The sequence below is a fragment of the Bubalus kerabau genome, chromosome 3, assembly GCF_029407905.1.
Source record: "Bubalus kerabau isolate K-KA32 ecotype Philippines breed swamp buffalo chromosome 3, PCC_UOA_SB_1v2, whole genome shotgun sequence".
Classification (NCBI taxonomy): Eukaryota; Metazoa; Chordata; class Mammalia; order Artiodactyla; family Bovidae; genus Bubalus; species Bubalus kerabau.
In genome coordinates, this window is record NC_073626.1 from 29,798,808 (window position 1) to 29,822,955 (window position 24,148).

Consider the following 24,148-nt stretch of genomic DNA (forward strand, 5'->3'; position numbering starts at 1 on the left):
TTTATCCGATACCTTAATTCTCTTTTGTCACACAAAGTAACATATTCAGAGACTCCAGGAATTAACATTAACTTCTGTTATTCTCCCAATCATAGTTCTCTCTTCCTCTCTTGGTACCAATGACTAGCATATTAAAACCTTGCTCTGATCCTGCAGGTCTCTTTTTGCAAAAAAAAATTAAAAACACAGATGCATGTAAAAGCGTTTCCCAAAAAGACTAATGACAAAACATTATCCCCACAAGTCGGCAACAGTCTAAAATTATGTTACTTTTCTTACAGGGATGACAATGAAATGCTTCTTGTTTCTGGCCATTGCTGCTGGCTGCCTGCCTGTTTTGATTATAAAAGTATGTGAGGATTGTATATTTTATGATTACTTTTGAGAGGAGGATAAGAGCTAACTCTGTGCTAGAACTTATTTTGTTGCAGGCACTATTGTGAGGATGCTATGCCCAGTTGGCAGCTAAAGTCCACAGGGTCGCAAAGAGTCAGACACGACTAAAGCAGCTGAGCACACAGAGGCACATGCCAGGTATTCACCTAGTTCTCACCATAGCTCTATTAGGCAAGTACTATTCTTAATCTCATATTACAGAGAAAGAAACCAAACATAAGAGGTTAAGTCATGTGTCCAAGGTCAGGTAACTTGGAAGTGGCAGAGCCTGAAGGTAAATCTAAGCAGTTTTACTTCATAAGCCCATGCCTATATCATTAAACTTCTCTGAATAATTCAAAAAGCTAAAAATGTAGAGTGGGAATTACTTCTTTACAACTGATCCATGCATTTTCCATGACAAAGTGGGAAAAATATTGTTTTTTAGTTTTTATCCAGAAAAGGTAAGTATTTAATCAATGTCCCAACTGAGCTTTCTGATTTATGACTATAACAAGAATTTAACACATCCAAATTAAATATAAAATGAAAAGTGCCAGGACTTTCATCAAAGTCCAGTGGTTTGGAGTCCACATTTCCACTGCAGGGGGCTTTGGTTCTGCCCCTGTCTGGAAATTAAGATCCCACAAGCCTTGCATCACAACCAAAAATAAAAATTGAAATATGCCAACAGCAAGGAGAGAAACGTGAGGAGCTGTTAGCAATCGAGTCTAAATGGAGTCTTGAATCTCACTACTTATTAAAAACAAGAGTTTCAACATTCACAGAACAGAAATTAAACATTTAATGGTATATAAGAAGAAATAAATTCTGAGTATTTTACAAGTCATTCAGTAATATGTACCTGTAAAAAATCTCAGTGATATAAGGAAAATATTACATTGCAATGTACTGAAAATATTTTTTATGATGAACTGGTTAATAGTTTTGGTATAGAACATGAGTGGTTTTTATAATTTCACATGCTAGATAAAGTCAAAAGTGGAAAAAAGTGAAAGCCGCTTAATTCAATAAATGAAAGAAAATCCACATACATTAGATTATTGGGGTGCTGGTGTGGATCTTATCACTTACACTTCTTTCCCCATGAGAAATCAGATGGAGCTCTTGCATGATACCCAACAATCCTCTGGTAAGTTAAAAGTACTGCATTTTGAAGTGATCATCAGATATAGGCTGCAACCTTTATGGTAGAAAACTAAAAGCCTCAGAAGAGAAGTTTAAGAGACTAAAGTTCAAGGGCCCAGGATATGAGATGGTTGAGTCATCCATGTGAATGCTGATGTCACTCCTGTTGACTGCAGAATTTGGGGTAGACAAGATGAATTGTTTCAGGAGACCCAATTTGTATCAATGAGAGGAATTCACAGGAAAATCACTATAGGAAAGTAAATGTTTGGAGGTGAGATAGCTAGAGCTAAATGACATGAATTTCACTGAAGCAGCATATTTTAAGAGGAGCAGGGAGAGTTATCATATAGAACTTAAGGAAATTCTTGTGGGTTCCCAGTTCAGTTCAGTTCAGTCACTCAGTCGTGTCCAACTCTTTGTACTGCAGCCTGCCCAGCTTCTGTGTCCATCACCAACTCCAAGAGCTTGCTCAAACTCATGCCCATTAAGTCAATGATGCCATCTGACCATCTCATCCTCAGTCATCCCCTTCTCCCTCTGCCTTCAATCTTTCCCAGCATCAGGGTCTTTTTGAATGAGTCAGTTCTTCTCATCAGGTGCCCAAAATATTGGAGCTTCAGCTTCAGCTTCAGTTCTTCCAATTGAAAGGTTGTTCCTGAGCCATGAAAGACACAGGGATTCCTGGCCTCCAGAAGAGAGGAATTCAATCCAGGGCCAGTGACGAGGCTTGATCACTCAGAGCTTTTGTGTAATCAAGTTTTATTAAAGTAAAAAAGAGAAAGAGAAAGCTTCTGACATAGACATCAGAAGGGGGCAGAAAGAGTGCTCCCTTGCTAGTCTCTAGCAGGATGTTATATAGCTGCTAGCAGGCTGCTAATTAGAGAAAGGAAATGTCTCAAAACTCAGAGTGGCACCAGGCTCCTCACCCACAACATGAATTTTGAGATAATATTGGCACAAGGTGAGTCACCCCAGGGCCATAAGATGATTGACATGATTCTTGAAGAAAGGCAAGTTTCCAAGCAAATATATGGTTTCATTAACATAGATTAGGAGAACAATGGTATGAGTAATAACATACTGGTTTGTCAAGTCAGTTCTGAGTCTTAGATGGAATCAATTTGAAGACAGAGTCTAGGGTAAATATGTAGTTCATTAACATAGCTTAAGAAAAACATTTCCATAAGAAAAACCGCATTGGTTAGCTCAAGGTTTGAGAAAAGTTAAGTTTAGGTGGAACCAGGTGTCATCATGGGATCAGAGAATTTTAAGAGAAACCTCCTTTTAATTTTGTATGCTGCTGCTAAGTTGCTTTTGTCGTGTCCGGCTCTGTGCGATCCCTGAGACAGCAGCCCACCAGGCTCCCCGTCCCTGGGATTCTCCAGGCAAGAACACTGGAGTGGGTTGCCATTTCCTTCTCCAGTGCATGAACGTGAAAAGGGAAAGTGAAGTCGCTCAGTCATGTCCGACTCTTTGCAACCCCATGGACTACAGCCCATTGGGCTCCTCCGTCCATGGGGTTTTCCAGGCAAGAGTACTGGAGTGGGGTGCCATCGCCCTCTCCGTTAATTTTGTATAGAGTAGGGAAAAAAATCTGACACTTGTAGTTTGTTTCCTCCTGCCACTTCAAGAGAGAGAAAAAACATCTGACACTTGAAGCCTATTTCCTCCACTTGGAGACCCCTAGCCTTGGAGATCCAACCAGTCTATCCTAAATGAAATCAGTCCTGTGGCATCCGGTCCCATCACTTCATGGCAAATAGACTAGGAAGCAATGGAAACAGTGACAGACTTTATTTTGGGGATCTCCAAAATAACTGCAGATGGTGACTGCAGCCATGAAATTAAAAGATGTTTGCTCCTTGGAAAAAAAGCTATGACCAACCTAGACAGCATATTAAAAAGCAGAGACATTACTTTGCCAACAAAGGTCCGTCTAGTCAAAGCTATGGTTTTTCCAATAGTCATGTACGGATGTGAGAGTCGGACTATAAAGAAAGCTGAGGGCCAAAGAATTGATGCTTTTGAACTGTGCTTTGAAGAAGACTCTTGAGAATCCCTTGGACAGCAAAGAGATCCAACCAGTCCATCCTAAAGGAGATCAATCCTGAGTATTCATTGGAAGGATTGATACTGAAGCTGAAACTCCAATATGTTGGCCACCTGATGCGAAGAACTGACTCATTAGAAAAGACCCTGATGCTGGGAAAGATTGAAGGCGGGAGGAGTGGGAAAGATTAAGGCGGGAGGAGAAGGAGACGACAGAGGATGAGATGTTTGGATGGCATCACCAACTCAATGGACATGAGTTTGAATAAGCTCCAGGAGTTGGTGATGGACAGGGAAGCCTGGCGGGCTGCAGTCCATGGGGTTGTAAAGAGTCGGACACAACTGAGCAACTGAACTGAACTGAACTGAACCTTCCTGCCTGTTATTCTCTCACAATGAATATTTAAGACCGATTTCCTTTAGGACTTAGTTTGATCTCCTTGCTGTCCAACAGACTCTCTAGAGTTTTCACCAACACCACAGTTCAAAAACATCAATTTTTCGGCCCTCAGCTTTCTTTATGGTCCAACTCTCACATCCATACATGACTATTGGAAAAACCATAGCTTGACTAGATGGACCTTTGTTGGCAAAGTAATGTCTCTGCTTTTTACTATGCTGTCTAGCTTGGTCATGATTTCTCTCTCAAGGAGCAAATGTCTTTTAATTTCATAGCTGCAGTCATCATCTGCAGAGATTTTGGAGCCCAAGAAATAAAGCCTGTCACTGTTTCTATTGTTTCTTAATCTGTTTGCCATGAAGTGATGGGATCGAATCCCATGATCTTAGTTTTTTGAATGCTGAGTTTTAAGCCAGCTTTTTCACTCTCCTCTTTCACCTTCATCACAAGACTCTTTAGTTCCTCTTTGCTTTGGTGTCATCTGTACATCTGAGGTTACTGATATTTTCCCCAGCAATCTTTATTCAAGCTTGTGCTTTATCCAGCCTGACATTTCACAGGATGTACTTTGCACATACATTAAATAAGCAGGGTGACAATATACAGCCTTGACGTCCTCCTTTCCCAATTTGGAACCAGTTTGTTGTTCCATGTCCGGTTCTAATATTTTTTCTGGACCTGCATGCAGGTTTCTCAGAAGGCAGGTAAGGTGGTCTGGTATTCCCATATCTTTAAGAATTTTCCACAGTTTGTTGTAATCCACATAGTCAAAGGCTTTAGGGTAGTCAATGAAGCAGAAGTAAATGATTTTCTGGAATTCTCTTGCTTATTCTATCATCCACCGGATATTGGCAGTTTGACCCCTCTAATCTAGCTCAGGATACCTGCAGTATGACAGGAAAATAGCACCTTATGAGTGTGTTTTTGAAGAAATGACATCCACAGGGGACAGTTTCTAGAGAAGTATAATGATTTTATAGTTTTGTCTTCTCCCAATATCCTTAAATTTTTAAACAAAATATAAGATAAGAACTACTATATTTGAGCAAAGTATGGCTGAATCCTATCCATTCAGAAACTGTTGATAGTCCTGTGGTAGTTGAGAAATACATAGATACCACTCAAATTATGCCACATAAGTTTTTCACTTTAAAAAAATAGTATAAAATACATGTGAATCACACACACGCATAAAAGAAGATGTTCTTTACACAAACTAATACTAACCTAAAATATTAAAGCCATTAATTGTTCTCCTTAGTGTGCTACAGGATAAAAGGTAAACAAATGAAACATTTTAGTTTGTAGTTGACTTGAATTCTATATTGTGTGTACATATGCTGATACAAATATCAATGTTTTCTCATATGAATCAGACAAAGATGCACAATCTGGGCTGAAGGTTTTGTCCTCAGTGATGAATATTTAGATTCTCCCAGACACATACCTTTAAACAATATTCAAGTATGAGTGGTTTATTTGGGATGCAAAGAGAACACTTGCAGGAGGTGGGGTGGAGAATGCACCAAGGAAGGGAAGTCAGGCAGTAAAAGGTATAATAGTATCAAAACATTTTCCACTATGGTTCGTATTGCCCAATAAAAGTGCCTCAATATGGTCCAAAATACCAATTATAAATCTGAAAAACAATCCTATCATAGTGCACTGTTCTGTAGACTTGTGTAATGTCAGATCGATATTCAAAAGTCCTCAAAACTAATACTGGAGCAACGGAAACTAGCTTACTGAGATGTCTTAGAGTGAAAAGTGCTGTAGAGCATTGTTTATTCAACATAAACTATAAATTTATCTCACAAAGTCTACAAGTAATATACTATGTATTACAAATTCCACTTAAAAGAAGCAAGATTAATTAGTAATTTTCTGGTCACAGACAAAACCAGCCAAAGTTCCATATGATACACTCCTTACAGAACTGGAGGCTGTCCAAGAAGAAATTGTTACTGCACATAACATCCTCAGGAGAGGAGTGTCTCCACCAGCCAGCAACATGCTGAAAATGGTAAGATTAATTAAACAGCAACCATGATGATGCCAATGATAGTAATGGTGTTTACTGAGATTTTATTAAGTTCTATTTGGTTTCCATATACTAAAAGTCTGGTCTTCACAAATAAACCTATAATGCAGCAGAAGAAGAAACAGAGGCTCAGAGGAGGTAAGTAGCTTTCCCAAACTCACAGAATTAGTAAGTGACAGAGCCACATCCATCGCAGGAAGTGTAATTTCATTCTTAATGGGCCCTAGGACAGTGTTTCTCAAACTCTAGTATGCTTGAGTCAGCTAAAGAATTTAATGAAGCTCAGGACCCTGGGCCCCACACTCTGAGGTCTGATTCAGGAGGTCTGAGATGGATACCATTCCAAGCTTCCAGATAATGCTGATGCTGCCAGTCAGTATCATCAGTATGGCAGATGCTACAGGTGCTTTAACAATGCATTTGGAGAGGCATCGCATAGCTGTCTTCATTGGGCAGTGGCCCAGAGGCTAAGATGCTCTGAGAATCAAGATGCCCATGTTCTAACCTGGTGGTGCTGCTAGATGAGCAAATATTGGCAAATCTGTTTCCTTGTTTCAAACACTAGTGGTAAAGAATTCTCTTGCAAATGCAGGAGACTTAAGAGACCTGAGTTCGATCCCTGGGTTGAAAAGATCCCCTGGAGTAGGAAATGGCAACCCACTCCAATATTCTTGCCTGAAAACTACAATGGACAGAGAAGCCTAGTGGGCTACAGGCCAAAGGGTCACAAAGAGTCAGACATGACTAAAGCAACTTAGCATATAAGAAAAGAGAAATTGTCTTTCCTCTGTAAACCTGTGGTGTGAGCAAAGTGTTATCAAACAAACAAATGTAGGGACTGTTCAGATGTATTAGGTGACTAGCCTCACCTATATTATATCCCAGAAGTATCACTCCGGTTTGGGGGATCCTAAACTTGGTTGTTTAGCCCCAGACTAGCCTAGAATAACAAGGGTTAGAAAGAACGCAGGCACTGGGAACTGAGTCTAGGGAACAGTTTTCTCAGGCAAATGACAAAAAAAAGAGGAAAAGAGTAAGTGGAAAAATGACCTTGAAATATATCTCTTGGTCATCTTAGAACCCAAAATAATAAAAGCCAGCATCTAGCATAGGCATTTTTGCATTGTGAGTATTGTAACTGACAGCATATTATACTTACTATAGTTTGAAAGGCATTCTTCTAGAATCTTATGGCATTCAGTTCAGTTCAGTCACTCAGTCGTGTCTGACTTTTTGCAACCGCATGAACCACAGCACGCCAGGCCTCCCTGTTCATCACCAACTCCTGGAGTCCACCCAAACTCATGTCCATCGAGTCGGTGATGCCATCCAACCATCTCTTCCTCTGTCATCCCCTTCTCCTCCTGCCCTCAATCTTTCCCAGCATCAGGGTCTTTTCAAATGAGTCAACTCTTCGTATCAGGTGGCCAAAGTATTGGAGTTTCAGCTTCAACATCAGTCCTTCCAATGAACACCCAGGACTGATGTCCTTTAGGATGGACTGGTTGGATCTCCTTGCAGTCCAAGGGACTCTCAAGAGTCTTCTCCAACACCACAGTTTAAAAGCATCAATTCTTTGGTGCTCAGCTTTCTCTGTAGTCCAACTCTCACATCCATACATGACCACTGGAAAAACCATAGCCTTGATTAGATGGACATTTGTTGGAAAAGTAATGTCTCTGCTTTTTAATATGCTGTTTAGGATGGTCATAACTTTCCTTCCAAGGAGTAAGCAGTTTTTAATTTCATGGCTGCAATCACCATCTGCAGTGATTTTGCAGCTCAGAAAAATAAAGTCAGCCACTGTTTCCCCATCTATTTCCCATGAAGTGATGGGACCAGATGCCATGATCTTAGCTTTCTGAATGTTGAGCTTTAAGCCAACTTTTTCACTCTCCTCTTTCACTTTCATCAACTGGCTCTTTAGTTCTTCTTCACTTTCGGGCATAAGGGTGGTGTCATCTGCATATCTGAGGTTATTGATATCTATCCCAGCAATCTTGATTCCATCTTGTGCTTCCTCCAGCCCAGCGTTTCTCACGATGTACTCTGCATATAAGTTAAATAAGCAGGGTGACAATATACAGCCTTGACGTACTCCTTTTCCTATTTGGAACCAGTCTGTTTTTCCATGTTCAGTTCTAACTGTTGCTTCCTGACCTGCATATAGGTTTCTCAAGAGGCAGGTCAGGTGGTCTGGTATTCCCATCTCTTTCAGAATTTTCTACAATTTGTTGTGATCCACACAGTCAAAGGCTTTGGCATAGTCAAGAAAGTGGAAATAGATGTTTTTCTGGAACTCTTACTTTTTCCATGAGCCAGTGGATGTTGGCAATTTGATCTCTAGTTCCTCTGCCTTTTCTAAAACCAGCTTGAACATCTGAAAGTTCACGGTTCATGTATTGCTGAAGCCTTATTGCATTATTTCATTTAATTCTCTCAATCATCTTGTGATGTAAATGATACTATCATCTCTGTTTTACATATGGTAAATCTGAACATCAGATAAATTAGATATCTCATCCAAAGTCTTAAGTACTGGCTAAAAACAGATTCAAATATGAATGGCCAGCTCCAGGGACCAGCTCTTAACACTTTACCTTCCTTAGGACAAACAGGGTTCTAAATCCTCAGTTTCCAGATGAGCAAATAAGTGTAGCTAGGAGGTAGTGAAGAAGTTATAGATTGAATGGAAAATATAGTCTCTGATTTCAGAGACTTTATTATTGTGTATTCAAGGTAAATACAGAGGAAATATTAGAACATAGTATTAAATATATGGGCTTCCCTAGTAGCTCTGCTGGTAAAAAATCTACCTGCAATGCAGGAGACCCCAGTTCAACTCCTGGGTCAAGAAGATCCCCTGGAGAAGGGATAGGCTACCCACTCCAATATTCTTGGGCTTCCCTGATGGCTCAGACAGTAAAGAATCTGCTTGTAATGAGGGAGACCTGGTTTCAATCCGTGGATTGGGAAGATCCCCTGGTGGAGGGCATGGCAACCCACTCCAGTATTCTTGCCTGGGGAATCCCCATGTAGACTGGCAGGCTACAGTCCATGGGGTTTCAAGGGGTCTAACACAACTAAGTGACTAAGCACAGCACAGCATTGAATATATAGAATATATAAAATTAATATATTTAAGTGTGAAGATGCAAAGGTATGAGAGATCAATAATATGATAAATTAAGTGCACCAGTAAAACTGAGTAACATTTTAAAAGACAATATGGGAGTTGAGTTTTTCCGTAAATAATGCATAGAGCATGGAGAGAAAGGAACTGAGAGAATTATTGTAGAGCTTAAAAGCCAATCACAAATGCCAGGCAAAAATTTTCCAGAAAAGAAAAACAAAAGTTTCTGCACATAAAGTTGGAATTTTATTTAAACAGAACCATTTACTAAAGCCAGAACTTGTAATTTTGCTGCAATAACCACACATACTTACTTTTGATTTAACTTATGATGTATAATAAAAACATTTGTATCTTACCAACATTACTCAGAGGCACTATCCCAAAGAGCTTCCTCAAAGAAGTCTGAACCACAGACTATTTGTAATTAAGGTTTCAGGTACTTTACACAAGAAGATAAACAGACTCTGAGATGGAGATTAGCATGTATGATGTTTATTGAGGAACAATTTCCCGATTCACAGAGATCTGTGGATGTGGATAAAAAAGTGGCATAGAGTGTACAAAGAAGTTGGGTTATGGGTTTAGGCCCAACAAAAGCCTCCACTAACCCCATGGGAAGCTGTACAACTAGGATGGCTCAGTAGACCTTGTCCTGAGTTGGAGGGAGGTTGCATGGCATTTATAGTTACTATAGCTATGTGCTTGTGCTGTTAGATATGTGCTGCCCTAGGCAAGTAAGTATGCTCATGAATAAGGACAACATGTGTTAAAAAGGACAGTAGAGCTTTCTGTGGGCAAGACTCTCAGCTCAAAAGGAAATAAGTGCTTCAGTTCTGAAAGTGATCTGGGTATGGGCGGTGCATGTTAGCATGCACAACGAACAGTCAGCAGTAAATTAGCCAGATAAGTTCCAGTTCTAAACACTTGATAACCTGGTTAGAATAGGCAAGATTTTATATTTGTGAGTTCAGTGACGTTATTCCCACTGCCAGGAGATATTATGCCCTGATGAGATGTTTTATGCCATCTCTACTTTTTTAATTAGATGTATCCATCATTGAAATATATCGTACATCTTTTTTTTTTTCCTTTTCTTTCCTCAAGGGCTAGGTTTTTTTTTTCTTTTTTTCTTTCTTTTTTTTAATTGGGGTATTGTTACAATGCTGTGTTAGTTTCTGCTGTACCACAAAGTGAATCAATGATACATATATATCCTCTTTTTTGGATTTCCTTCCCATTTAGGTCATCACAGAGCATTGGGTAGAGCTCCTTGTTTTACAGTCAGTTCTCATTAGTTATCTATTTTATTTATACTTAGTAGTGTATGTATATGTATATATATATATATATATATATATATATATATATATATATATACACACACACACACACACACACACATATATATATAGTGTATGTCTGTTCCAATCTCCCAACTCATTCCACTCCCCTTTCCCCCCTTGGTATTCATATGTTTGTTTTCTATGTCTGGGTCTCTATTTATGCTCTGCAAATAAGTTCATGTATACCATTTTTCTGGATTCCAGGTATATGCATTAATATATGATATTTTTTTTTTCTCTTTTGACTTACTTCACTCTGGAAATACATCTTTTCTTGCATGAAAGAAGCAAACCCCACAAAACCACATTTTTACCTTGACCCCAAGCTTAACCTCACAATTTAAGCAGTTCATCAACCTGGGGGGTAATTCTATAAAACTAACACAGATGGCAGCCTATGCATATGAGATAACGTTCTTCAATGGCAGGGAAAATATTGAAAATCTAAGTTAGGGCATCATTGAAAAATTATTTTCAAGAGTAGCTGGATGATTTACATAAAAGCCCATAGTAAACAAGAAATGCTGCAACTTTTTTTCAGTAATAATGTGTTTTGTGCAGGTTTGGGGACAATCTTTTAAGAGGATGTACATAATGTGAGAATGAAAGAGTGTCTGGGAGAACATTTGTCACAGTCTCATAACAAGGGATGTAGACTTTCTGTTTTTCATCTTATTTGGAGAAAAACCCAACAAAATGCTTCAACTTAGCACAATCGACACACATCAAGAGTTAGGAGCACACGCTCCAGAGCCAGAAGAACTTGGATTCCAATTTTCTTTCTTCCACTTATAGATGGTATTATCCTGAAAAGCATTATCCTATGAGTAAAGATGAGAGAATATACATAAAGAATTGGTGACAGATCCTTGCATGTATGTTAGTTATGATTTGCTATTATTATTCATAATTTAGATGGAGTTATGTGACACTATATTTGTTTCTAATCACAGCAATACTGATTTATTGAGCATGTAGCCTAAGATTTATTATATCATACTTGTATTGCATGAATTATCCAAATTAAAAACTTAAAATTTTTGAACAAACTATTGTGTATGAATTAGGGGGCATATTTTACAGATGAAGAAACTGTGATTCAAAGAGATTTAATAATGTGTCAAAGGTAAAACTATTAATAAATAATGGGATGGATTTCTAACTTGTCTATTTTAATGGAAGCATTTACTTAAATGCTAATATTTCAGAAAAAGAAGCTACATCTGAATATTATTATCAAGTTTTGATCTTGTAAGTTCAAGGGTTAAAACAACGGACTGAAAGATTTGTCTTCCTCTTCCAACCAAAATATTTAAAAGAGGTGCTTTCAAACAAAATATTTAAGAGAATTAAATTGTTAGCCTACACAATTGAGAATATTGCTAGCCTTGGATTTTTAGAAAGAATGAACTAGAATCTTATCAGAGAAATGTTATTAAGGCCATGTGCTTGTATTTCACTTGTAGAATTGGAGTGAAGAAGCTGCACAAAATGCCAGAATGTTGTCAAAGGATTGTGAATTGGTACAAAGCAATGCACTCAAGAGGCGAATTACAAGTAGGTATACAACTCACCTTTTTGCTCAAAAGTCCTCAGGAATTGTTCAGTAACTTGGTAAGGGTAAGTTAAGTCATCTAGCTTGTATCTACACTTACCCCATAAATGGCAATGAATAGTGACTCATAGCACTGTTTCATTACAGATAATTTTTAAATTTGGATATTCAAATTTTCAAATTCCTGATTCTGATCACCAAAAGAAAAGAGTCAAAGCTCTCAGTATCATAGGATAGTTGAATACAATAATAACAGATGAAAAGCTGTATAGCTAGAAGGTTTCCACTCCATGTAGTTATTTTGTGCATGTATGCTAAGTCACTTCAGTCATGTTCGACTCTGTGTGACCCTATGGACTATAGCCCACCAGGTCCTCTGTCCGTGGGATTCTCCAGGCAAGAATACTGGAGTGGGATCCTCTCCATCCCCTCCTCCAGGCGATTTTCCCAACCCAGGGATGTAACCCGCAGCTCTTACATCTCCTGCACTGACAGGCAGATTCTTTACCACCAGCGCCACCTGGGAAGCCCATAGTTATTTCAGCTACTCACAATATTACCATGGGACTATGTTTACCTTTGGAACGAGCTATCTTTATTTGAGAAGTGAGTCATATTCAACTCTATGGAGCTGCCCATAAGAACAAGTTTAGACGCTCAAAAATAAACCCATCTCATGGCATATATATTAGGTAGATCACTGCTAGTTTCCTGAAAAGCCATTAGTGTCTCCTACATGAGCAGACATTAATAACACTTTGTATTTTAAGATTTTGGGGCATCTTTACTCAATGCTGTTAAGCTGTGAATTGGCAATATGAGTCTTCCCTGCCCCAGAGGAAGGCAGATTACTACCAAACATCACGTTTGATTGAGAGCCCACATCACAAGTGAATGGATGGCCAAATGAGCAAATGTTTATTCCAAGGTCTTTGCATGATGAATACTTCGTGTGGTTGCTTTCGAGGCATGGACTTGGTTACAACTCATAGACTGTTCTGATTGGTTTCGTCTTTCTCCATCAGCTTGGACACGGCAGAAACTAAAATGTTGGTTGATCTGATTTCCAAGCTTGCAGATCATTTCCTACCGTCAGTTTTCAGCAAACCTGAGCACCACATGTTTATTCATTAATGAGAAAGAAAATTGTTAGCCAAATACAGCTGAGTTGGCCTCCTCTTGTCAAACATTGCTTGGATGACCAGTGAAACATTTCTAAAAAAGTGAGGAAAGTATCCTTGTAAAATGTTTCCAAGCTTCGTAAAGTATAACCTAGTCCTTTTTCCTCCTCTTAGATACTTTTTGTGGAGAAAATATGCATCTGACATCTTATCCTATCTCATGGTCAAATGTGATCAGGATCTGGTACAGTGAGTCTAAATATTTCCAGTATGGGGAATGGACATTGACAGATGATGACGTGACAACTGACCATTACACTCAGGTAAGCTGTGTGCTGGCCAATATACCTGTTGATTAAGTGACTCTAAGGGTGTGTGGAAAATAGGCAAATAAGAACCATGGGAAATCATTCTATCCACTTTTTGCAAATTTACAGTCTTTAATGATACTTCTTAACTTTTAGTGGGAAATAATACTTGGAAACAATTATCTGGGATCTGGGTATGTTCAAGGATTTCTTTAGTTTAGAAAAAACTAAAGAAGGGGTTGGAGAAGGAGGCTGAACCATGATACCTTCAAGAGCTGAAGGAGATGAACACAGAGGGAAGGGCCTTATCATTGGAGCCATATTAGCTATTATAAATGTTATCTTGTATTTTGAATGTAGTAGAAGTCATTAAACAGAAGAATGATTTAACCTGATTCACACTTTTAAAATACCACTGGGCTTCAGTGTAGGTAATAAATTAATTCTACAAAAATGACTTTGAATATCTAAATCAGGTGATTTATTTTCCAACAAGATGTAAATTAACAAAACTCATCCAGAATGGATAGATTTAAATACTTAATATGCAAGAAATACAAATGATAAAACAATGTTATGCCCCAAGCAGAAGCCTCAGCTGTGACACAAAATCTGTAATAAAATCTACTCACAATAAAACCTACTTAAGATTAATGTTAAAAGCTTACAAAGATAGCACATTTAAGAAACATAAACTTAATCACTTATTCTAAAGCAAAGCAGACATTTCTAAATAAAGACTAGCAAGTAGAATACTTCTTCCTTATTATTATTATTATTTACCTGGCCACGTGGCATGTGGGATCTTAATTCCCCAAAAAGAGATCAAACCCACACCCTGCACAGTGGAAGTGCAGTCTTAACCACTGCACCACCAGGGACATGCTTATAGCATTCTTATTTTAAGATTGATATCATTGGACACAAGTGGTATGTGCCAGGAATCTGAGAATACTATAGCATTAGACTTTCACTGTTCACTTTCATGCATTGGAGAAGGAAATGGCAATCCACTCCAGTGTTCTCGCCTGGAGAATCCCAGGGACAGGGGAGCCTGGTGGGCTGCCGTCTATGGGGTCGCTAAGAGTCGGACACGACTGAGCAACTTCACTTTCACTTTTAACTTTCATGCACTGGAGAAGGAAATGGCAACCCACTCCAGTGTTCTTGCCTGGAGAATCCCAGGGACGGGGGAGCCTGATGGGCTGCCGTCTATGGGGTCGCACAGAAACGGACATGACTGAAGTGACTTAGCAGCAGCAGACCATTTATTTATAATTTATGCTATCAGAGGATAAAAATAAAATTATTACCCAGAGAGCTGAAAATATGACAATGTGAGACAACAATTCCTACTTTCCTTTTCTTTTAGGTAAAAGTAGACTAGACCCACTATTTCCATCAAAAGAACATGAGCTCTATTACTCTGAAACAGTAATTTAGTATTTCTTCTTCCAAACACTTGAAAGGTTTTTTTATTCAATCCCCACCATATACCTATGAGGTAGAAGCTAGTATTATTATATTTCATTTTACAGAGAATAAAATGAGATTTCGAGACATAAAACAAGCTGGTAAATACCATCCCACCAGGAAGTGGCAGAGATGGATTTTGAACCTGACTTATTTTTTTTCTCAAGGGCCAACTCACTGTTCTCCACCATGACATTTTTTTGATGATTAAGCAAGGTTGCTGCCATGCTCTAATTTTTATGCAATCACCAAACAGTCTTCATCATGTTACTATATTTTCCATATAGATTTGATAAGAACAACATAACTCAGGGTCAGTGATGGCACCCAAGTATGCATATATGTATGCACGATATCTAGACTCATGGGAATCTTCTGTTTCTATGACCTCCTAACAAGCCATGCTCAAAGCATCCTAAAAGGATGTGTGTTTCTTTTCTTTTATTTTCTTTTTTACTTTACAATATTGTATTGGTTTTGCCATACATCAACATGCATCTGCCATGGGTGTACACGTGTTCCCCATCATGAACCCCCCTCCCACCTCCCACCCCATACCATCCCTCTGGGTCATCCCAGTGCACCAGCCCCAAGCTTCCTGTATCCTGCATAGAAACTGGACTGGTGATTTGTTTCTTATATGATATTATACATGTTTTAATGCCATTCTCCCAAATCATCCCCCCCTCCCTTTCCCACAGAGTCCAAAAGACTGTTCTATACATCTGTGTCTCTTTTGCTGTCTCACATACAGGGTTGTCGTTACCATCTTTCTAAATTCCATATATATGTGTTAGTATACTGTATTGGTGTTTTTCTTTCTGGCTTACTTCACTCTGTATAATAGGCTCCACTTTCATCCACCTCATTAGAACTGATTCAAATGTATTCTTTTTAATGGCTGAGTAATACTCCATTGTGTATATGTACCACAGCTTTCTTATCCATTCATCTGCTGATGGACATCTAGGTTGCTTCCATGTCCTGGCTATTATAAACAGTGCTGCGATGAACATTGGGGTACACGTGTCTCTTTCAATTCTGGTTTCCTCGGTGTGCATGCCCAGCAGTGGGATTGCTGGATCATAAGGCAGTTCTATTTCCAGTTTTTTAAGGAATCTCCACACTGTTCTCCATAGTGGCTGTACTAGTTTGCATTCCTACCAACAGTGTAAGAGGGTTCCCTTTTCTCCACACCCTCTCCAGCATTTATTGCTTGTAGACTTTTGGATCGCAGCCATTCTGACTGGTGTGAAATGGTACCTCATAGTGGTTTTGATTTGCATTTCTCTGATAATGAGTGATGTTGAGCATCTTTTCATGTGTTTGTTAGCCATCTGTATGTCTTCTTTGGAGAAATGTCTATTTAGTTCTTTGGCCCATTTTTTGATTGGATCGTTTATTTTTCTGGAATTGAGCTGCAGGAGTTGCTTGTATATTTTTGAGATTAGTTGTTTTTCAGTTGCTTCATTTGCTATTATTTTATCCCATTCTGAAGGCTGTGTTTTCATCTTGCTTATAGTTTCCTTTGATGTGCAGAAGCTTTTAAGTTTAATTAGATCCCATTTATTTTTGCTTTTATTTCCAATATTCTGGGAGGTGGGTCATAGAGGATCCTTCTGTGATGTATATCGGAGAGTGTTTTGCCTATGTTCTCCTCTAAGAGTTTTATAGTTTCTGGTCTTATGTTTAGATCTTTAATCCATTTTGAGTTTATTTTTGTGTATGGTGTTAGAAAGTGTTCTAGTTTCATTCTTTTACAACTGGTTGACCAGTTTTCCCAGCACCACTTGTTAAAGAGATGGTCTTTTCTCCACTGTATATTCTTGCCTCCTTTGTCAAAGATGAGATGTCCATAGGTGTGTGGGTTTATCTCTAGGCTTTCTATTTTGTTCCATTGATCTATATTTCTGTCTTTGTGCCAGTATCATACTGTCTTGATGAGTGTGGCCTTGTAGTAGAGCCTAAAGTCAGGCAGGTTGATTCCTCCAGCTCCATTCTTCTTTCTCAAGATCGCTTTGGCTATTTGAGGTTTTTTGTATTTCCATACAAATTGTGAAGTTATTTGTTCTAGCTCTGTGAAAAATACTATTGGTAGTTTGATAGGGATTGCATTGAATCTATAGATTGCTTTGGGTAGTATACTCATTTTCACTATATTGATTCTTCTGATCCATGAACACAGTATATTTCTCCATCTATTAGTGTCCTCTTTGATTTCTTTCATCAGTGTTTTATAGTTTTCTATATATAGGCCTTTAGTTTCTTTAGGTAGATATATTCATAAGTATTTTATTCTTTTCGTTGCAATGGTGAATGGAATTGTTTCCTTAATGTCTCTATTTTCTCATTATTAGTGTATAGGAATGCAAGGGATTTCTGTGTGTTGATTTTATATCCTGCAACTTTACTATATTCATTGATTAGCTCTAGTAATTTTGTTTATTTTCAATCATGGATAACAATATTCATATTGTAATCATGTAACAAAACACCAAATTATTAATATAATAATCTTATCTTTACAGGTTGTTTGGGCCACTTCTTATCTTATTGGCTGTGGCATGTCATCGTGTCATAAAGGAATTCACTATCTCTACATTTGTCACTATTGTCATGAGTATGTATTATACAGCTTTAGTTTCACATAACTTTTAGAAATACATTTCCCTTACATCATCTAGTTTCTCAAAAATCATTTGTTTTAAATTATTTTAACTGATTTTCAAGAGTGAGGAAATTTTTATTTGCATTTTTCAAAAAGGAATTTTATTAGACCACGTTTTCCTTTGTTCTTTTTTAAGGGGAAATGATCCTGACAAGAAGAATGTACCTTATAATAAGGGAAGTCCATGTGGAGACTGTCCAAATAACTGTGAAGATAAACTATGTAGTAAGTTTTACATCTCAGTGTGCTTAATATTGATCATTGATCTAGGAGCCATGGGTCATTAAAATCAAATGTTTAATAGTATTACAATTTTCTATAATATTACTTTTTTCTCAATCATCCCAAAGGAATAATTAACATTATCTGATTTCCCTTCCCCCACTCCCAAAGTGACCCAGAAGACCAATGATTAAATCTATTAGATTGGAAATTAGAACATCCATGTCTAAACTCAACTTTCCACCCTAAAACTTAAAGTTCTCACCCTATAATAAGGGCATCTTGGATAAGATGTTAATATAATTTTTTTTCTGCTCTTTATATAAAAACTTTCTTGGCTCTGTTATTGCAGCCCTGAAGTTAGACATCTTGCTTTCAGGTTACCAGGATTCTCAGGTTGCTCTTTGGCCATAACCCCTCTACCTGCCTGTCCACTTATCAGAACAGGTAGTAATTTTTTACTGAGTGATCTGTATACTTTTAAGTTTCCATGGACACATTGGAAGACATGAGCTGATGATCATACTATTTACCATACATCTTTTTATTTCTTAAGCAAATCTTACCTAAAATGTAGTATTAACTAAATGGGTTCCAATTCCATGTTCATTTCCTTAGGTAACAAAAGTGTCTTTTTTTGAAGTTTTCTTCAGGCATAATTTACTAGTCCATGGGGATATGTTTGTAACTTAACTTTCAGTAAGTTTATGGAGAAATAATAAACCTCCCTCCCCCCCACCAAAAAATATCCTTTATCTGCAGATTTGGAAGACTAAAATGTTTATTTTCCTTCACCTGACCACTCCATTCCATTTGCTTTTAAAGCAAGGAAAAATGCAATCTCTTTTCCTTTATCAATTTCTCTGTCATTCTTCTCCTTCTTTTCCTTCTTCTTCTTCCTGTCACTTTAGTAACTCATTTCTGAAAATAAATGTAGCTGAAGAAAGATAAAATATCTACTAATTATCTTTGCTACAGGGTAATGGGGTAGTTTTTTGTTTTGTTTTGTTTTGTTTTTTTATCCAAGAGACAAAATCAATGTCTAGAATGGAATGAAAAATGCCATAGAAATAAAATGAGAGTAGAAAGAAAAAAAGTATTACTTAATAATATTGACCCTATAACACAGAATATACATCTCTTAAGCCTTTTACTCACCTACAAATGCATAAGAAGATGAGAGATGAGCCTTTGAGTCGATATGGTATAACCTTGCTTTTTCCTTTCAGCAAACCCCTGCATCTACTACGATGAATACAATAACTGTAATACACAAACTCAACGTCTTGGCTGCAACCACCTGTCAGTTCAAAGACTCTGCAAAGCTAGTTGTATGTGTCAAACTGAGATAAAATAGCCTTTTTCATTTGCAACTGTAATGTGCTGTTGGATCATCCTTCCTTTGCTCCAGCAGCTTCTGATGCATTTCATCTGGTTTTAATTACACCTAAGATACTAATTTTCACTAATCATATATAAGTGTAGTCACTCAGTTGTGTCTGACTCTCTGCAATCCCATGGATCATATATGGGCATCAGTATATTTACAACAATACCCTTCACTCTTGTTCTGATACATTGTGAAGCAACATTGTTTTAAACTTTCTTAAAACTGGAGTGAAATATGATTGATGAAATGTGATAGAACCATGAAATATGGAATGAAATATGATTTAAATATGAAAAGTTCAACACCTGCCTCATATTTAAATCATGTGATGTCTAGTTCTCAGGTTGAGATGATTCAATGGATTGGATAACTGATTCAGTAAACTGTGCTAAAGGAGGGTCTTTCCCTGTTTAACTTCTTCTCCTGCTTTCCCAGGTCTCCAACTTCCCTGGTATTTGTCTTCCTTGCACAATTAACATACACTAATAATTCATCTCTTCTTAACTTCATGTCTACCTTAAATTAACCATTAAAATAATCCACAAAGCAAACAAAGAGTCCAGTCTCATTACTTGAAAGGTAAATGTTGGTTAATGGGAAATGGTTTAAGGTCTCACTGTTTCTCTGCCATATCTATACACATTTGTAAAGCAGGGCAAGAAAACTGTGTGAGTGCTTAGTTTAACAAAATAAATATTCAGCATGGATTACATGCAAGGGGTAATCCATACATAAAGGATATTCCCTCCTTTATTTCCAACTGAACTGGAATATTAAAGAAACCTGGTGAGGCATATGGCTACACAGAGAGCACAATACGTGATATTTTGTTTCATTTCAGGTATTTTTTTGGTAAATGTGCTCTTTCTTTCTGAAAGCTTATATAAAAGAAAATTCTCTAGGTTTTTATCATTTGTCATACCAAGTAAAAGAAAGAAGCAGTAGAAATGGTTTTACTTCAAGGCTGAAAAATTTTTGTGTTACCCCAAATGAGCTTCGTACTGCGAAATTATCTCCAAGTAGGTGTGACACAAGCATATAGTGTGCCGAACTGAAACAAATACACTGCCAGATATTTCTCCAGCAATGGTGAGTTTATTCAGATTCAGCTGAGAATTGCAATTTGGAGTGGGCAGCTACGGGGAGCCACATGAAAGTCCGCGCTTCGCAAGGAAGGGAGATGCCTTTACAGGGAGGAAAGGAACTAGGAAGGACTACAGTAAACAGAGTTCATGGCTCTTTATTGGGAAGTCTTTGAAGGAAAGAAGAGGGAGCTTTCTTTTTCTTGATGGGCTCTGCTACCGCTGTAGGGCATGAAAGCCACCCTCGTCATGTCTCCTGACTCTACTTCACTGAGGTTTCTGTTTATGAATCTTTCACAAGATCAACTTTTTGACTACTTCCCAACATCATTCCAATGACCCCAGCTTATCAGAAGTGTTTGTGGACACAGCAGCACTCTTTCCTGTAGACTTGAAATTTCATGGTATACCCAAGGTCTATGTCAGGGGGAGTCTATGTCAAGACTGGACTCAGGAACTCAAATACATTGTTCTATTAAAAACAAATGTATGTGAAGATAGCCCACACTCTGTTTATGGAATGTGTATCACTTTAAATGTACTTGCTTTCACTTAAAAAAAGAAAACAAGCAGATGTGTGTGTGTGTGCACACACATATGCTCATGTCCAGAAACCCTGAAAAGCAAAGGTAGTAAAGAGCATCCTTGGTGGCAAAAACCTAGTTAGGTTGTTGGGTTTGTAGTGCAGAGCAAATGGGCACAAAAATGGATTCAGATCACAAGGAAACTCAAAGTCTTGGCTTAATGCAACAGGCAAATGTAATAGATCTTGATTCTCAATTAAAAGACCTCTATAATAAAAACTCATTTCTATGCAGATGTATATGGAGGCATGTGTTTAAAATGCTCCAAGATATGCAGATAGACAAGTGCTTATTTTGGGAATCATTTTTCTAAGCATTTGGCAGCCTGATCATAACAGCAAGATTTCTTCATGGCATTAGTATTCTCTTTGCCAGAAAATCTTATACCCTGTTTGGATATTTTCTGTCAATTCAACTCATTCAGGCACATATAGTTTGATAGAAATATGTATTTTCTAAACTACACATACTGGGAAAAAAAGAAATATATCTTGTGGTGTGTAATAATTAAAAGCTGTAGAACCATGTTTCTGTCTCTGCACCAGGCTGTATTTATCCCAGTTTAGAAAGTTCATTCACATAAAGACTAATTCCAGGAAATGACCACAAGATGGCAGCATATGCATATGATTACTAAACATTTGAAGCCAAGGAAAAACAACTGTTACGCTATTTTTAAATTATTCTTTAAAAAGTAGCTCAATGATTTTCATAAAAAGATTATGATGAAGACAAAATAAAACAGCCTCCACGCTTTGTGAGCAATAGGTCACTCTTTTAAGTGGATGTACCCAAAAAAGGATAACTCTAATAGTGTTAGATTATTCATCCCACACCTATTGATAAAGAGGTTCTTCCTTTCATCTTACTTGTAGATTAGCTGTTGCTGACATCGACCTGATAACATATCTGCATCTCAGTTTCCTCATTTGCAAATGCGGATAATAATAGCACCTTCCTTGTAGAGCTGCTGTGAGGATAAAATATGGGAAAATATATACAGAATTCCTAACAGATCCTGACATGTTGTGTTAGCTATTAACTTTTATTATTTTTATCATTCACAAGTTTTGTTCAAGCTGGATTTAGAAAAGGCAGCAGAGCCAGAGATCAGTTTGCCAACATCCATCAGATCATCGAAAAAGCAAGAGAGTTCCAGAAAAACATCTACATTTACTTTATTGCCTATGCCAAAGACTTTGACTGTGTGGATCACAGTAAACTGTGGGAAATTCTTCAAGAGGTGGGAATACCAGACCACCTGACCTGCCTCCTGAGAAACCTGTATGCAGGTCAAGAAGCAACAGTTAGAACTGGACATGGAACAACAGACAAGTTGCAAATCCGGAAAGGAGTACGTCAAGGCTGTATATTGTCACCCTGCTTATTTAACTTATATGCAGAGTACATCATACAAAATGCCAGGCTGGATGAAACACAAGCTGGAATCAAGATTTCCAGGAGAAATATCAATAACCTCAGATACCCAGATGACACCACCCTTATGGCAGAAAGCAAAGAACAGCTAAAGAGCCTCTTGATGAAGTGAAAGAGGAGAGTGAAAAAGTTGGCTTAAAACTCAACAGAAAACTAAGATCAAGGCATCCGGTCCCATCACTTCATGGCAAATAGATGGGGAGACAATGGAAACAGTGACAGACTTGGATTTTGGGCTCCAAGATCACTGCAGATGGTGACTGCAGCCATGAAATTAAAAGATGCTTGCCCCTTGGAAGAAAAGCTATGACCAACCTAGTCAGCGTATTAAAAAGCAAAGACATTTCTTTGCCAACAAAAGTTCGTCTAATCAAAGCTATGGTTTTTCCAGTAGTCATGTATGATGTGAGAGTTGGACCATAAAGAAAGCTAAGGGCTGAAGAATTGATGCTTTTGAACTGTGGAGTTGGAGAAAATTCTTGAGAGTCCCTTGGACTGCATGGAGATCAAACCAGTCAATCCTAAAGGAAATCAGTCCTGAATATTCATTGGAAGGACTGATGCTAAAAGCTGAAGCTCCACTATTTCGGCCACCTGATGCAAAGAACTGACTCATTGGAAAATACCCTGATGCTGGGCAACATTGAAGGCAGGAGAAGTGGACCTTAGAGGATGAGATGGTTGGATGGCATCACCGACTCGACGGACATCAGTTTGCGTGAACTTCGGGAGTTGGTGATGGAGAGGGAGTCCTGGCAGTCCATGGGGTCACAGAGTCGGACATGACTGAGCGACTGAACTGAACTGAACTGGTGTCTCTCATGGAAATGAAGAGAATACACGGCCATTACTAAGATGAGGTGGTTTCTTTCTATTCTATTTGCTGAGTATTTATATCACAAAAGAGTATTGAATATGTGGTTATCAGCTCTTCTACAACTAGCTCTATAAAAAGAAAAACCACAATGAAACAGGTAAGAGGGGAAGAGACAGAATCTACTTAGGACCCCCAATCCCACAAGCAGGAGGGGACATCACAAGGGTAGAGGAGGAGGGTGTGCACCCCACACTAGGCACCCCTGAAGAGGGAAGGTGAGCCCCCATAACACAGTCTTTGAAAGCCAACAGGGCTTATGTCCAGAAGGGCCTGAGGGCTATAGACAACTGAGCCTCTGCTCAAACTCACTCTTTGCAAGTCCCTGCACAGGGGCAGCAGTTTGAAAAGCACCTCCACCAGACATGAAGGAAATTCATTGACTCATTTTACAGAAAGTGCCAAGGAGTGTGGATCTGTTGGAGCTATCTCCAGGGATCAAAGAGCTGGCAGGCACCATTTATCTTTCATTCTCCCTCAGCCTAACTGGCCGGGCTCTGGGGGTACCTTTCTGACATTTGCCATCTACCAGGCTAGAGTCACCTGCCTTTCCCGGTGTTCCCCTGCACATGTGCCCCTCTCAACCCACCCTCCCTGGCCAGCCCTCTTCCACAGCAGCTCTCGCCCTGCCATACCCAGTGGGCAACCTTGGCTGGGACTGGTTTTCCACACTCAGCAGATGGCCTCAGACTGAACCAGAATGCTCCTCAAAGCAGCTCCTACCCCAGAGGGGTCTAGCCCAGCCCACCAAGGCACCACCCCCAGAAGTTTGTGGCTGGACCTGGCCACCAGACATGCAGAGCTCAGGCCTGGCCTCAGAATCAGCCTTGCTGGGGGTGAGCTCACCCCACCTACCAACACATCTGCAGCAGACACAACCAGGCCTAGGAGATGCTACGCACCGGGACAGGCTGGGATCTGGGATGCTTTGCTGTGGC

The 24,148-nt window shown here is 38.7% G+C and overlaps 1 protein-coding gene across 1 annotated transcript; it reads left to right on the forward strand.

The window, feature by feature from the left end:
* Positions 1-283: 283 nt before the first annotated feature.
* On the forward strand, positions 284-19,200 carry CRISP1 (cysteine rich secretory protein 1). Its single transcript, XM_055574658.1, has 7 exons — positions 284-349; positions 5,871-5,999; positions 11,963-12,053; positions 13,347-13,495; positions 17,482-17,573; positions 17,758-17,846; positions 19,073-19,200. Exons 1-7 carry the CDS (start codon positions 284-286, stop codon positions 19,198-19,200), a joined length of 744 nt encoding a protein of 247 aa, XP_055430633.1.
* The last annotated feature ends 4,948 nt before the right edge of the window (positions 19,201-24,148 follow it).

What these genes read in the sequence shown, in the direction of transcription:
- CRISP1 (XM_055574658.1), top strand. Translation starts at nt 284, where the DNA reads ATGACAATGAAATGCTTCTTGTTTCTGGCCATTGCTGCTGGCTGCCTG. An exon ending in CCAGCAACATGCTGAAAATG is followed by an intron (nt 6,000 to 11,962) that starts GTAAGATTAATT and finishes TTTCACTTGTAG; the next exon opens with AATTGGAGTGAAGAAGCTGC. An exon ending in ACTCAAGAGGCGAATTACAA is followed by an intron (nt 12,054 to 13,346) that starts GTAGGTATACAA and finishes TCCTCCTCTTAG; the next exon opens with ATACTTTTTGTGGAGAAAAT.